Source organism: Sebastes umbrosus, chromosome 12, assembly GCF_015220745.1.
Source record: "Sebastes umbrosus isolate fSebUmb1 chromosome 12, fSebUmb1.pri, whole genome shotgun sequence".
Lineage (NCBI taxonomy): Eukaryota > Metazoa > Chordata > Actinopteri > Perciformes > Sebastidae > Sebastes > Sebastes umbrosus.
In genome coordinates, this window is record NC_051280.1 from 26357746 (window position 1) to 26372691 (window position 14946).

A 14946-nucleotide genomic window follows, 5' to 3' on the forward strand; every position below is an offset into this window, starting at 1 on the left:
ACAGGTAACCAATCAGAACTCACAGGGGGGGCAGTTCTCTGGAATAAAAAAGAGGAAGCAATAACTGGCAAGGTCTGAAGGGAAGAAGAAGAAGAAAAAAATACACTGATCTAAAGCCTGTGTGTCACTCTCCTTGGTGACAGGGAGTTCGCAGGAGGAAACTGATCCCAGGTCTGTAAGCTAGATGAAGGTTTTTCTGTTTGCCAAAAGGGATGAGAAGAGTTTCCGTTCCTCTTCTGGATCCTCCAGGCAGCTGCCGCTCTGCCATATACAGACACAAGCTATAAACACAAGGTAAGCCCTCTGCTTCTTATTCCATATAACAGGCCCACTACTACTACTACTACTACTACTACTACTACTACTACTACTACTACTGCATAATGACAAATATACCCAGTAGAGCAAAAAGAAAGTGCCAGAAGCTCTTCGGGTGATTGTGTGTTACATGACATGTGCTGGAGGGAAAGTGAAAGTATTTTTCAGAGTGTGTGGGTGAGTTTCTGAGCGCTACGTTTGACGCAGTTGCCAGAAACGTTTAGAGAGAAAGAATTAAATATGATTTACTATAAACGACAGCACACCAGGAAGGCTGTTAAAACAGAGGTGTGTTGTGACCACCTCCACCATTCCCCCCCAATCTCCTCCTCTCCACACACACACACACCATGTTCCACTGTGTTCATTTTAACAAGGCCCGGTTACCGCAAGCAACAAGAGGGGCTTATCAGCTGCTCCCTCACTTGCCATACTGTTATCAGCCTGGCCTAGTTCACACACACACAAACACACACACACATATACACACTCTCTGCCCCTTTCTGTCAAACACAACCCGCACTCTCTCTATCTCTGACTCTCTCTCACACACACACACAAACTGGGGAATGAATGTTATGGGGGCTTATCAGTGTCCTTAGGGGCCTGGCAACCACTTCACAGACTCAGATCCCGGTGCCGAGGCCACAGAGACAAACCTATGTGACCGGAGTGCTGATGAACAAAGGCTCTGTGCTGTTAGTGGCTGCTCTATAGAAGCAGCAGGCTGCAGGGAACGCTAACAATGAACATATATATATACACATGGCACAATGGCAGGCAGCGGTGGCTACCACTCAAAGAGAGAAAAACAGCACAAAACACAAAATGCAAGCAATCATTCTTTACGTTTTGTACAACAACATTTATTGGTTCTAAAAAAAGCACGGCAGCCTGCCACACTGTACACCCAGAGCCTGATTTTCAGGTTAGTAGCTGCGTGGTGGTTAATTATAGTCAACCTGCACTACAACTCGACATGGAAAGACGTGATTTAGATTGAATACCTCTCTCCTTGGGCTGCTACTACTTGTTATTTTCTCATAAAATAGTGAAAAATGCCCATCACATTTTCCCAGAGCAAAGATATCAAACTTACTATCATAGAAGACTCAGAAAAACAGCAAATATTCACATTTAAAAAGCTGGAATCAGAGAATTCCTGATATGTTTTGCTTAAAAATGATTTAAACGATTAATCAATTGACAGATCCTAAGTCCCGCCCCCCTTAGTTACTGTTGCTAGGTCAGACAAGCTGGACAAAAAGAAACATACTTCAGGCATAGTCTGCATATAAGAAGTGGACATAGTCACGTGACATCACCCATTGGTTTGTGGACTGTCGTATTGAAGCCTCGAGTTCGGCATTTTGGCCGTCGCCATCTTGTTTTTTTGCAACCAGAAGTGACACGAGAGGGTGGAGCTAAGTACAACCGAACACTGAATAAGACATTTTTAGGAGACCAAAATGTTACAAATAACTTTGATGAACTGAAAACACACTGTGAAAGGGTTACAGTCATAAGACGAAAACGCAGACAACTCCCAGACCGGACAACGCCGTGGTAGCGACCTGTCAATCACAAGGTAGCCACGCCCTAAAGCATACCCTGCTTTATGGTCTATTTGACTCTAAATACGACCATGATTTACTAGATGAACATCATGCTGTATTGAAGAAGACTTGAAGAAGAAACTAGCAATTGAGACCATAAACTCATGTTTACAATGTTTACTGAGGTAATAAATCAAGTGTAGATGTAGGTTCGTTTTCTCATAGACTTCTATACAATCAGAGACAGAGCCGTGCAGACAGCTGCTGCACAGAGTAAAATGAGAGCGTATCTGTAGAGTAAAAACACTTCTGACACCCTCCAGTCTTGACATGTACGGGGTGGACGGGAATGACTGAAACGTCTTTTTTATCGCGTTTACCGTGTTTGCAATATAGGGGCATTTGATATGATTAGCAAACTAAAAAAGAAAGTGGGACAAGGCCGTAAAGTAGGCGGGCCAATGGCCCCCTGACCCCTTGGCCCCCTTACTTCCGGCACCCATGCGTTGAACAGACGTAGCATATCTAAGTACATCAACAGGAAAAGGGGAAAGTTGACCGAGGTTCTGCCGGGCTCCAAGCTTGTTCAACTGTTATTGGAGCACAGAGCAAAAAGGGGCGGGACTTAGGAAGGGTACATTTTGAAAGACTGTGGTTTTTCAGGAGGGGGGGGGGGCTTAAAGAGACAGGCGCTAAAACAGAGCGTTTCAGACAGAGGGTGAATACAGGTATATTCAGACAGACAGTATGAGGAAAATTAAGTGTTTTTTTAACATTAAAGCATGTAAACATTTTCTAGTAGAAACCCAAAATACAAGTATGAACCTGAAAATGTGCATGATATGTCCCCTTTAAAAAGGACTATCTCTCCTCTCTAACTTGCTTACAGAAGTAAACCATCCTGTTTTCCTACTACGCAAATCATTGAGCACCAAACGCATCAGAGGAAGTCGAAAAAAGAGAAGGCCATTGCTGGCAGACGATGTTGGCAACGGTTTGGCACAGGAACTCAGGAAGCGGCGCCTCCTAACTGAGCTGTGCTTCCTGTGTGATAACTGACCCAAACATGTTGAGCCTCTATCACACACACACACACACATATAAAAGACAAAGAAGCGCGTTCAGGAACTGTGAGCGTATACCAAGACTGTTTCAACTCTACTGAGGATTAATGGGATTAAAATGTAGGAGCTCAGTGATTATATTTATTTCCTTGGAAGCGATTTGTTCACAGTGGGAGATATATTGTGCACAAAAACCTAAATGCTGGCGTGATCTTCGACAGAGGAGGGCTGAAGGTAAGCGCAGGTGTGCCAACAGCGTTTACAAGATACATTTGACAGTTGTGAGGGGGAGGCCGCCATGCAGCAGCAACAGAAGAGATTAAATTCACTCGACGGTTAACTTTAACCTTAGAATTACTTCAAAAATGAAGGACGGAGGAGCAGGGACGGTCAGAGCGCTGGGGCCGAGCGATTAAAAGGAATTAAACGTGGCCGAGAGAGGAAAAAACAAGTGACGAGGAGGAGAGAATAAAGGGGGAGTAGAGAAGAGGAGTTTTGTTCTGAATGTCCCCTTCACAGCCGTGTTGTAAGGAATGTGTACGTAACGCCCCTGAAACCTTGAACATTGTGCAAAGACATGATGTTTCAAGTTCAACACCAGCTGCCTCCCCTCTTCTCGTACCACACACACACACACACACACACAGCTCGGGCACACATTGCACTGCAAACGCTTCCTTCCTGTTGCTGGTTTAGCCGCTTTTAGAAGCGAGATAAGAGCAAACGCATGAGATATATGAAAGAGGGAAGCCAACTGTGCTGTTTTTCTTTGCCTCTCCGAGCACAGTGACCACATTTCTTTATTTGGACATTTTATTTAAAAACTGGTTATTTGCTGCAGGTGTGCTACTTTCACTGTGTTTTGCCTCCAACGGCTCACAAACATTTTGCTCTTCTGTTCTTATCTGGCAGGCTCAGTCAGACCACAGGACAGTTTAGCGGCCCCCACTTCCTCATCGAGAGTCGAAAGCAGAGCGGAGAGAACACGAGTTTCCTGTGACGCCTATGTGTCTCTGGTCAATTAGTTTACTCACATCACTCTTCCGCTGTTGAATCGCGCTGCTTGGAATGAGGCCGGCCTCATCGTAATCCTGGGGGGGAGCTGATCTACGCTGACAGTCAACTGCTGCTCATCTGAAGATTCTCTCCAAAATACTGGATCTGTTGGGAAACAAAAAAACACAGCAGACCTTGTCAGTTATTAATAGTCTTCAGTGAAAAGCAGTGATGCTGTTTTCACGCAGTTAAGGTCGTGTGTGGGTTTTTGGGATATTCAGCCATGCTGCAGCAGTCAGAGCTCATCTTTGACTTTGCCAGTGACCATGTCAACATGTCACAGGTAAGTAAATGTTAAAGCAGTGTCCTTGTTTGGGTGTGTGTGTGTGTGTGTGTGTGTGTGTTGAAACAGAGCTCAATCTGACAAATTGTAGTCTGATTTAACCTAATTATCTTTGTGTTGCAGTTGGGGTGTTACTCAGATTACCCTGCAGTGATTGTGGAGCAGGTTCCCCATCCACACCTGTTCTCATATGCAGGTCTAGCGTGTGAACAGTCACAGACAGAGCATCACCAGCAGCTGCTCAAAGGTCAGCGCGTACAACACACACACACACACACACATACACACACACACACACACACGCACGCACGCACGCACACACACACACACACACACACACACACACACACACAGGCTTTTACCTATCACATTCACATGTAATGATTGAAGCTCACCTGTCGTCCAGTAGTCCAATAAATGGTTATTAAACGGTCCAAGCTTTGTTCTAGGAAGGTTTTATTGAAATCCTACTAGATTAAAGCAGCAGTAGGTAGAAATGGAGCCAATATGATTTTAAAAAATATTTTTATAAAATGGTCACTAAATCCTGACAGTAGTGCATGAGACAGGTAATCTGAAAAAATAATAAGCAAGCGCGACGAGTTGACGTAATTAAAAGAGCGCCAGTCATGTTTCAAACAAACAAAAATGCTGTGGAAAACATAATGGAGATATGCCATTTATGTTTGTTTCATGCATTAACTGAGGAAGGTCACCGTCTCCTCATCGCTCCACACAAATCTGCCGCTATTTTCTCTAGTCTTTCTATTTGTCTCTTCAGTGACGAGTGACATTTAAAGCACCAGTGGGTAGAAATGGAGCAAACATGATTAAAAATAGTTATATATATTGACAGTAGTGCAAAAAATCATGTGCCTCGGTGTCCTCCGGTGCTCCTAATGGCATCTGCAAGAGTTCACAGACCGGAGGAAAGCAACCAATCAGAGCAGAGCTGGAGCCTGCCGGCTGTCAATCACTCGCAAACTTCGATCAAACGGTCAAACTAGGCAGCGCCGATCAAATATGAATTAATATTCTGTTACTGTAATGCCTATTTCTCTCTTCAAATGTTTTCAGAAACATCTTGTAGTGTACTGTTTAGCTGTAAAATGAGAAAGTTTGTGAACCGACAGCCATGTTTAGATCAAGTTGAGGACATACCAAGCACCGCCCACCAGCCAATATTAACGCTCAATGTGAACGTTCTCTCTCTGAAATGACCTGTGATTGGCCAAAAAAAACATTGGCTCACATTTATTTATAAGTCCATTCTTGGTATACTCCCCTCCTATGTGTGCACTCTCATATCGCGCAACGCTGGCAGCTATAGCCTACGTTCGTCTGACCTGTACTTATTATCTGTACCTAAGGTCCGCACAGAACTAGGTAAGATGGCCTTTAGCTATTCCGCTCCCTTTTCCTGGAATACACTGCAAGCTAAATTGAAACTGGGAAATCTGATTACTTTTTGATGCTTCGGAGCCACATGCGGCTCTTTAGCTCCTCTCCAGTGGCTCCCTGTGGATTTTTAAAAACGGAAATTAATAACTGTTTTTTTGTTTACATTTTCATTTTTATTTCTCATTGTTGTAGGTCTATGGTACCTATTATGAGAATAAAGTCATAATATAATAAAGTAGTAATTTTACGTGTTTTTTCTTTTTTTCTCGTAAAGTTATGACTTTATTCTCGTAATATTACAAATTTCTTTCTCGTAAAGTTATGACTTCATTTTCGTAATATTACAACTTTTTTCTCGTTAAGTTATGACTTTATTCTCGTAATATTATGGCTTTTTTCTTGTAAAGTTCTGACTTTATTCTCGTAATGTTACGACTTTTTTTTCTCGTAAAGTTATGACTTTATTCTCGTAATATTACAAATTTCTTTCTCGTAAAGTTATGACTTCATTTTCGTAATATTACAGCTTTTTTCTCGTGAAGTTCTGACTTTATTCTCGTAATGTTACGACTTTTTTTTCTCGTAAAGTTATGACTTTATTCGCATAATGTTACGACTTTTTTCTCATAATATTAGGACTTTATTCTGGAAATCTCAGATGTTTTTTCCCCTCAATGTAGCTCTAATACTCCGTCGTAAATTTGCACTTGGTCCCTCACTACATTAGACTTATGTACTATATACTTAGACTATAAACTGTGTTACCTTCATCACAATGCTCAAATGTTTTGCGGCTCCAGACAGATTATTATTTGTTTGTCTAAAATGTCTCTTTTGATAGTAAAGGTTGCTGACCCCTGCACTAGAGTCACACACACTAAAGAAAGCGTGGTTCTGCGCATGCGCAGTAGCAGCCTCTCGTCGCACATGGACCACCCTCCGCAACAAAAAAAACCAGGAAGTGAAACCAAACATTCCTGGCTGCTGTCTGGGAAAGACCGTTAATGAATCATATTAGGATGTAGACGTGGTCACTTCGGGCTACTAGCACACATGCTGCGGCTTGTTCCTCACCAGTGCTGGGAATTAAAAGTAAGTTACATCACCGTATCGGGTTGTTTTTAACGACTTTAATGTAGTTTCCAGCGCGCGAGCACTGTTGGCAGTTGGTGCATGGCGAGGCCAACGGTTAACGGGTTTATTACAAAAACACAACATTACAACCATTTATGGGGCAGAAACTCACCTGTTGTGTTTCTTTAAACACTGCTTTTTGTTTTGACAGGTGGTTTGCTGGGTTTCTCAGCGGGATAAAGCGTGTTTGAGCCCGCAGACACCCAGCTGTTAGCTAGCAGATGTTTACTAGTTAGCTCCACAGCCTGCTCACATCACACAAATTAATGCGCACAAAAACAATAGACCCACTTTTAGGATAGTATTCTGCCGCTCAGGGACTTTACATGTGGTAAGATGTTGCTGATAAATAACAGAAGCTCAGAGCTGCACATATTGTTTAGTATGTGGAGGTAACAACACTATAAGCAGTGAAACATTATACTCATTTATTGGTATAATTTATCTAACTGTGCACTGAAGTTTAAGTAGATGAAGTGTAAGAAAGTAGGGCAGATTACTAATGAACTTGCTGCTTTGGGTGGTTTGGATGATTAAAGGGTCATTCCACCTAAACCAGAGGTCAGCAACCTGCAGCTCCACATGCAGCTCTTTAGCGCCTCTCCAGTTTTAAACATGGAAATTAATAACTGTTTTTTGTTTCCATTTTCATTTTTATTTATCATTGTTGTAGGACGGTAGGATTAGGACCACATTGAGGAAAAAAAATAAATCTGAGATTTCGACAATAAAGTCGTAATATTACGAGAATAAAGTCATACGTTTACGAGAAAAAAAGTCGTAGTATTACGAGAATAAAGTCAGAAGTTTAAGAGAAACAAAAGTTGTAATATTATGAGAATAAACTCAAATGTATGCGTTATTTTCTTTTTCTCTCGTAAAGTTATGACTTTTTTATTGTAATATTATGACTTTATTCTTGAAATCTCTGATTTTTTCCCCCTCAAATAACACTCCGTCTCATTTGCACTTTGGCCCTCACTGCATTAGACTTATATACTATATACTTAGACTATAAACTGTGTTCCCTTCATCACAATGCTCAAATGTTTTGCGGCTCCAGACAGATTTCTTTTTTTTTCTTCTTTTTTTTTGCCTAAAATGTCTCTTTTGATAGTAAAGGTTGCTGACCCCTGACCTAAACAAAAAGAAACATATTCTCCCTTACTTCTAGTGAGTATACCAAACCAAGGTACCCCTGCAGTTATACCATTGGGTACCTGGAAATATTGTGCAGCAGCTTATTGGAGCACAACTAGTACATCTATTGCCACAATAACCACTAACGTTCTAGTTACGATAGGCCACATGCACAACATGAGTCAGTTGTAGCACCACAACCCCAACACCTGTGATTGAAAGCAGTGAAACATTATACTCATTTATTGGTATTATTTATCTAACTATGCACTGAAGTTTAAGTAGATGAAGTGAAAAAAAGTAGGGCGATCTACTAATGAACTTGCTGCTTTGGGTGGTTTGGATCAATTAAAGTGTCAGTCCAGCTAAAGCAGGGGTCAGCAACCTGCAGCTCTGGAGCCACATGCGACTCTTTAGCTCCTCTCCATTCTCTTAATATTACGACTTTTTTCTCGTAATATTATGACTTTATTTTGGAAATCTCAGATGTTTTTTCCCTCAATGTGGCCCTAAGACTCCGTAGTACATTTGCTCTTTGGCCCTCACTGCATTAGACTTATATACTATATACTTGGACTATAAACTGTGTTACCTTCATCACGATGCTTAAATGTTTTGCAGCTCCAGACAGATTTTTTTTTGTTGCCTAAAATAGCTCTTTTGATATAAATATAATATAATATATTTGATATAATATATGATGATAAAGGTTGCTGACCCCTGGCCTAAACAAACAAAAAAACATGTTCTCCCTTACTTCTAGGTACGACAAGGTACCCCTGCAGTTATACCATTGGGTACCTGGAAAGATTGTTGAGCAGCTTATTGGAGCAGATCTAGTACATCTATTGCCACAATAACCACTAACGTTCCAGTTACGATAGGTCACATGCACAAGGCACGCCTCACTTTGTTAACAACATGAGTCAATTGGAACACCACAACCCCAAAACCTGTGTTTGAGAGTGTGTGAAAAGTAGTTATTGAGCAGAAAAGTCATCCCCATCCCGTCTATTGAGTGGGTACAATGAAGGGGCACATCTGACAAATACGTTTGGGAACCGCTGCCCCTTGTCCCTTTATGACTTTCATTTGTGGTGCTCACAACTAGGGGTGGGGCGATATGGATCAAATCCTCTAATCACAGCATCTGCAGTATATTCCGTGATTAATATACATATTAAATTTGTCTGAAAAATCAATTGAGAAAATATTAATGGACAGGAATGTCTGCTTTTGGCTAGGCTTATCCAGCAAATTAAATACCTGACACATGTCAAGGTGATTCATCTCATTAATGTTGCTGTTGAATATTTTGAATTAAAATCCTTTCACCCCAATTGTAATGGGATGGCAGCAGAAAGTTCAGAGGCACACATCTTGCAGTGTTGAATAAAACCAAAACCATCTGCATAGCTAGATATTGTTAGAGCTGCAACGATTAATCAAGTAATCGATTAGTTGTCAACTAAATTAATCGGCAGCTATTTTGATTATAAGTTTGAGTATTTTTTTTAAAGAAAAACTCTCTGATTCCAGCTTCTTAAATGTAAATATTTTCTGGTTTCTTTACTCTTATGACAGTAAACTGAATATCTTTGAGTTTACATCATCGAGAAAATAATCGACCGATGAATCAACAATGAAAATAATCCTTAGCAGCAGCCCTAGATATCTCTAGCGGTGAGAGGATGTTTTCATAATTTGGCTCAACCGTCTCGCTTTATCATCTGTGCTTCTCATGTTTAATTTTCCTCCTGCTAAATGCCACCCTCCTCCACCTGCTAATAAATGTTTTTGTATGTTACTCCCCTCTCTGTGGTCTGCAGTGGAGCCATATGATAGTGGAGAGGAAGAGACCATGGAGACACTTGTTGCTGCCGACTCGCTTCTTAACATGGACTGTCCTGACGTCCTCTCCCTGGAACACTACTGTGAGCACACACACACACACACACACACACCTGAGTTAACACGACTCACATGCACACTAACAGAGTGAAGATGCCCTAATAAAACCCCACCGCTGCTTTTTGATGTAGGACATGTCTGACTGCGAGGTGTTATTTTTAGACACGTTGGTCACGGTGCTGTTCTCTTTCATTAAATCTGTTTATGCCCCCCCTGCAGCCCAGACCTTCTTACCGTCACTGGGTGATGTCATCACTACTCCTGTTACCCAGGTGACTGTGTCAGCAGAGGGGGTTGTGGGAGCTTTTGACCAGCCACAATGGCACTCGTTGCACACAAAGAAGCCTGCGGCACAGCTGCAATCCAAAAAGAGAGGTCAGTCGCTCTCTGTATTATCAGCTCATCTGAAACTAATTGATGGTGTGATTGTAAATAAGTGTGTGATTATATTAAATATCTTGTAAATGACCTGCTTTTATTCTTCAACTACTCAGGGAGGAAACCTCGACATAGAAGGGCAGAGTCTCCCACACCAGACATTATAGTGAAGAAGGACAAATACAACAAAGGTATTACTTTTAGTATGACACAAGTCTGAAGTAAATGCGGTCAGAGTAACATAAAAGCTGCAGCATTACATGCACAGAGAGACCAATGTGGATCACAGGGGATCCGTCATTTTTGCAACACAGCTTTTACAACTGTCATTTTTCCATGTTGTTTCTTTGTCTTTTCCTTTTCCATCATGTTTCCTGTGTTTGTGCTTCAGGAGGAAACACGCTGTACCTGTGGCAGTTCCTGATGGAGTTGCTGCAGGACCGACAGGTCTGCCCCCGCTACATTAAATGGACCAATCCCCACGCAGGAATCTTCAAGCTAGTCAACTCAAAAGCAGTGGCCAGACTCTGGGGCAAACACAAGAACAAGCCAGATATGAATTACGAGACGATGGGCAGAGCACTCAGGTAAACTAGCACAAGAGGGCTAAGGCCACTCAAAAATGTCATCCTAACTAGTGATGTCACTATACCAGAAGTTTCCTCTCTATTTTCTGTTTTATATTGCCGTGAAAACATCTCCTTCAAACAACTGGATTTATTGAAGTGCCTCGCCAAAAACTACATTTTACAAGATTACATTTGAACAAATCATGATAATGTTAGAATTTACCTTTGCCCAATACTCATTTTTACTGAATAGAGCCTGAATGGATCATAATGTAAACCAATGGCACCTCAAGTTAAAGTTAGCAGTTAACTCAGTGCAGAACCTTAATTAGCTCTCTCCTACCGATATCAACACAGATTTGTTGTTTGCACGCATCCATAGTGACTTTACTGCTTCCCAAACACATTTACTATCGTCCCCCGGGACGACGTTAGTCTCGAGCCCTGATGGTACCTGCAGTTATGTAGAAAAACGAGTACTGTCACGTTTTCAGCTCTCGTGACATCCCTTATTCTAACATGGTCATGTCTTTACTTTGAGGAAAATATGTGTGGTTTGTTTTGTTAATGCTGAACCTTTGTGTCCATGTAGGTACTACTACCAGAGAGGCATTCTGAATAAGGTTGAAGGACAGCGTCTCGTCTACCAGTTCACCTCTCTGCCCAAAGATATGATTTACATCACAGACGGAGACGGCATCAAAGAGGAAGAAGATGACGATCTCGACGACAACAGTGGCGTGAGCGACGACTCCGATGACAGCACTATACCTTCTAGTGACCAATCGGTGGAGGAGGAAGATCTGCGCCCGCCACAGAAGAAAACGACATCCGGCTCCGTTCGAGCCCCGGCCACCCAGCGGACCAGGCCGCCTCCAAGGGCCCCGGGCCAGCGCGACACCGTACTGCGGCCTGCCAGCGCCAGCCTGATCCAGGAGCAGCATTTGCCCATCGTGTCCGCAGAGATGCTGCGGACCCTCCAGAACCTGCAGAAGGTCCAGTCCCTGCAGCCCGCGGGGCACGCCTCAGTCTTCAAAACAGCCCAGCTGCTGGGGAGTCTGTGTGAGCGACAGGCCGCCGCTGAGGTGGATGTGGACAGAGTGGGTGCACGGGAGGAAAAGTCACACCCAGGACACAAAACGTCACAAGTGGAGACTCCACAGCTGGTGCCCTTAACTAGCTCCGACCAGTAGAAAAGACCAATGACCTGCCCCCCCCGCCCCCCCAAAACACTCCACTGACTCAGGACCAGCTACAGAGCTGCGCTTTGTTGTGGCAACGTCTGCACACCAGGGCCTATACTTCTTAAGAGTGGGAGCATTGATCTAGGATTATTTTTGTATTTTAGATTATATTGTGAATTGTTAACAAAAGTAATTCTACATCACTGCTCCCTCCTTGACGTCTGAGTTGGCAGGAACCAAAATCTCACAACATTTAGCAGTTTACTTTCCAAGAGAAAGCTAGTTCACGTGCTTTATCTCAGCCTCCTGTCGCTCTCTTAACCAAGACACCAAAGAACAGACATGCACTGGAATCAACAGCCTCTCTGCACCTTCTGCAGACACACCTTCTGCTTCTTGCACTTCAAATGATCTGATCCGCACACTGTGCCCTCCTCCTCCTCTGCCTTTACTCTCGCTCTTTCCCACTCTTTATTATTATTTTTTTATTACTATCACATGCTGAATCATTCCTCTGCCTTGAAAATGGCTTTGCACTAATGTTTACCCCTGCTGTAAGTTTCTTCTCTAAGTGCCTGATGCTCTCCCGTCCCTTCTTCCTGTGTTCCTGGTAATCACGAGGTTATTGAGGGAAAACATTCCATATTATTTTGTGTTTGTCTTTTTTTAAGATTATGTTTGTATTGTGAAATGTTGAAAACAAGGGATCACTGTTTTTTTTGTAGAATAGTAATTTAGCACTGCTGCTGTTTGTAGTCGATGTATCTACACAGTGGACCTTCCTTTTGTTGACAATCACCCGTGAAATGGCCTTTTATTTAGCTCCTTTGCCTCCTGCTACTATTTAGCCTTTCTGCTATGCACACATTCTGTTTAGTTTATTACACGTATATAATGCATATATGAACTTCTAAAGCCTTGATATCCCTATGTATTGTGTGTTTATATACTGTATGTCATATGTGAACATGCTTGACTTTGTGCCTTGTTGCCATTTTCTCCCTCAGGTTCATTCAAAATTAGTTTTACTGCACAGACTATATATGCAAGGAGTAAAACGGCTCGCCCTTTTATATTGAAGTAATGCTAAGTTCAGCGTCTCACTTCAGTTGATCTTAGTTTGGCCTCACAAGTTTCACTCCAAATATAGACTGAGTTTATAAGATTTAGGCCGGCTTGGTTTAGGAGATGCTTGTAACTTGGCCTTCGCCCCCCAGTTCCCCAGGGAACCATATGCAAAACTGTTTTCACTTTATTACTGAGTAAACCGCCCTTCACTTTGCTTTATCTGGAGGCCTCTTGATACTGTAAGTTTTACTGATATTGCTGTGTGAGCTTGTAGCAGAGGGAGAGGTGGAGTTTCTGTTGCCTTATTTTTGTTGTGTGTTGCCTTCATGCAGTCCAGAGGTGTTGGAAAGATAATGGTCTATTATATGAAATAAACGTAATTTTGTCATTGTGTGAAATTCGTCGTCACTCATTTATTCATATCAGCATCGGTGGGTAAAAGTATCTAAGTACTGTACTTAAGTCCAATTTTTTGAGGTACTTGTATTTGACTTTTTTTTTTCCATTTTCTGCTATTTATTACTTCCAACTTTTTGTTGTGGTGCTTCCGTGTAGTTTTGTTGGAGTCTGAGTCTGAAAAGCGTAGCCACGCGCGAGCGCGCATGAGACACCGACCCGGATTGATTTATATCTGTAAGAAGTTACAAAACAGTCCCTTTAAGGAATGGCAGCACTTATTTGCACAGGTGTATTTTCATGTCATTGCCAAGAAGTTGGCTGTCATTAAAAAAGGGTTGTGTCTAGAAGGTAACCCGCAAATTGAAAACTTGCAAAAACTCTTGCGATATTCGATGCCCATCGACCTATTGGGTCGATGGGCCATTAAGGTAAGATCAATGGCTAACCTTAAAAGTCCCATACTGTGCTCAATCTCAGGTTCATACTTGTATTTTATGTTTCTACTAGAACATGTTTACATGCTGCAATGTTAAAAAAAAACTTTATTTTTCTCATATAGTCTGCCTGAATATACCTGTATTCACCCTCTGTCAGAAACGCTCCGTTTTAGCGAATTTCAACGGAACGGCAATGGAATTGCGTTGCTAGGAAACAGCTTAGGTCCATGTTTACTTCCTGTCAGCTGATGTCATTCAAATACACTGCAACAGGAAATAAACTTGTGAAATTGTCTAAATATTGTAGATTTGTGACATCACAAATGGACAGAGATCCTGACGGCTTGTTTCAAACGCACAGTTTCTGAATACGAGCTGTGTGTATTAATCTGTGGATTCAGCGTTTTGATACTTTCACAGTATTTATATATCACTTAAACCTGCTTTATAATATAAAAGATGTGAAAATCTCACTTTTTACAATATGGGACCTTTAAAGGCTCCATATTATGCTCATTTTCAGGTTCATACTTTTATTTTGTGTTTCTACTAGAACATGTTTACATGCTGTAATGTTAAAAAAAAACCTTTATTGTCCTCATACTGTCAGCCTGAATATGCCCGTATTTACCCTCTGTCTGAAACGCTCTGTTTTAACGCATTTTGACAGAATTGCAGCAGAATTGCAACAGAATTGCAACAGAATTGCGTTGCTAGGCAACAGCTTGGGTCCATGTGTCAGATACACTGCAACCAGCAATAAACTGGGACACATTTAGAATGTTTACGTTTAAAATTGTGTCAAGGGTCTAAATATTGTATATTTGTGACATCACAAATGGACCGAAATCCTGACAGCTTGTTTGAAATGCAGAGTTTCTGAATACGGGCTGTGTGTATTTCCCTGTGGATTGAGTGTTTAGATACTTTCACAGTATTTATATAGGAGCCTTAAAGGGACGTTTGTGCAGAAATAAATGCTGCAGCTCCTCCAGACCAACAGAGCTTTCCCGTGTCTTGTGAAGTGACGGAGCTCCTCAGAGAGTTA

General features: G+C 41.9%; 1 protein-coding gene and 1 long non-coding RNA gene across 5 annotated transcripts in view; one reads left to right on the top strand and one right to left on the bottom strand.

Moving 5' to 3' along the window:
- Window positions 1-7059, bottom strand: part of LOC119498185 — a 47735-nt gene extending 40676 nt beyond the window's left edge. The window contains exons 1-2 of the long non-coding RNA XR_005209072.1: window positions 6925-7059; window positions 3973-4099 (exon numbers count right to left, since the gene is read on the bottom strand). This is a non-coding gene — a long non-coding RNA (uncharacterized LOC119498185). The remainder of the gene's footprint in view (window positions 1-3972; window positions 4100-6924) is intronic.
- Window positions 20-13460, top strand: LOC119498164 (ETS-related transcription factor Elf-1-like). Of its 4 annotated transcripts, none has more exons than XM_037786737.1 (8): window positions 20-294; window positions 3851-4277; window positions 4401-4524; window positions 9782-9886; window positions 10083-10238; window positions 10358-10432; window positions 10633-10828; window positions 11403-12003. In XM_037786737.1, exons 2-8 carry the CDS (start codon window positions 4218-4220, stop codon window positions 12001-12003), a joined length of 1317 nt encoding a protein of 438 aa, XP_037642665.1. In that variant the 5' UTR covers window positions 20-294; window positions 3851-4217. The 4 variants fall into 4 exon arrangements, with proteins under 4 accessions (XP_037642665.1, XP_037642666.1, XP_037642667.1 ...); XM_037786738.1 differs by lacking the exon at window positions 20-294 and adding an exon at window positions 2959-3172; XM_037786739.1 differs by lacking the exon at window positions 20-294 and having other exon boundaries at window positions 4218-4277; window positions 11403-13460.
- Window positions 13461-14946: the final 1486 nt, after the last annotated feature.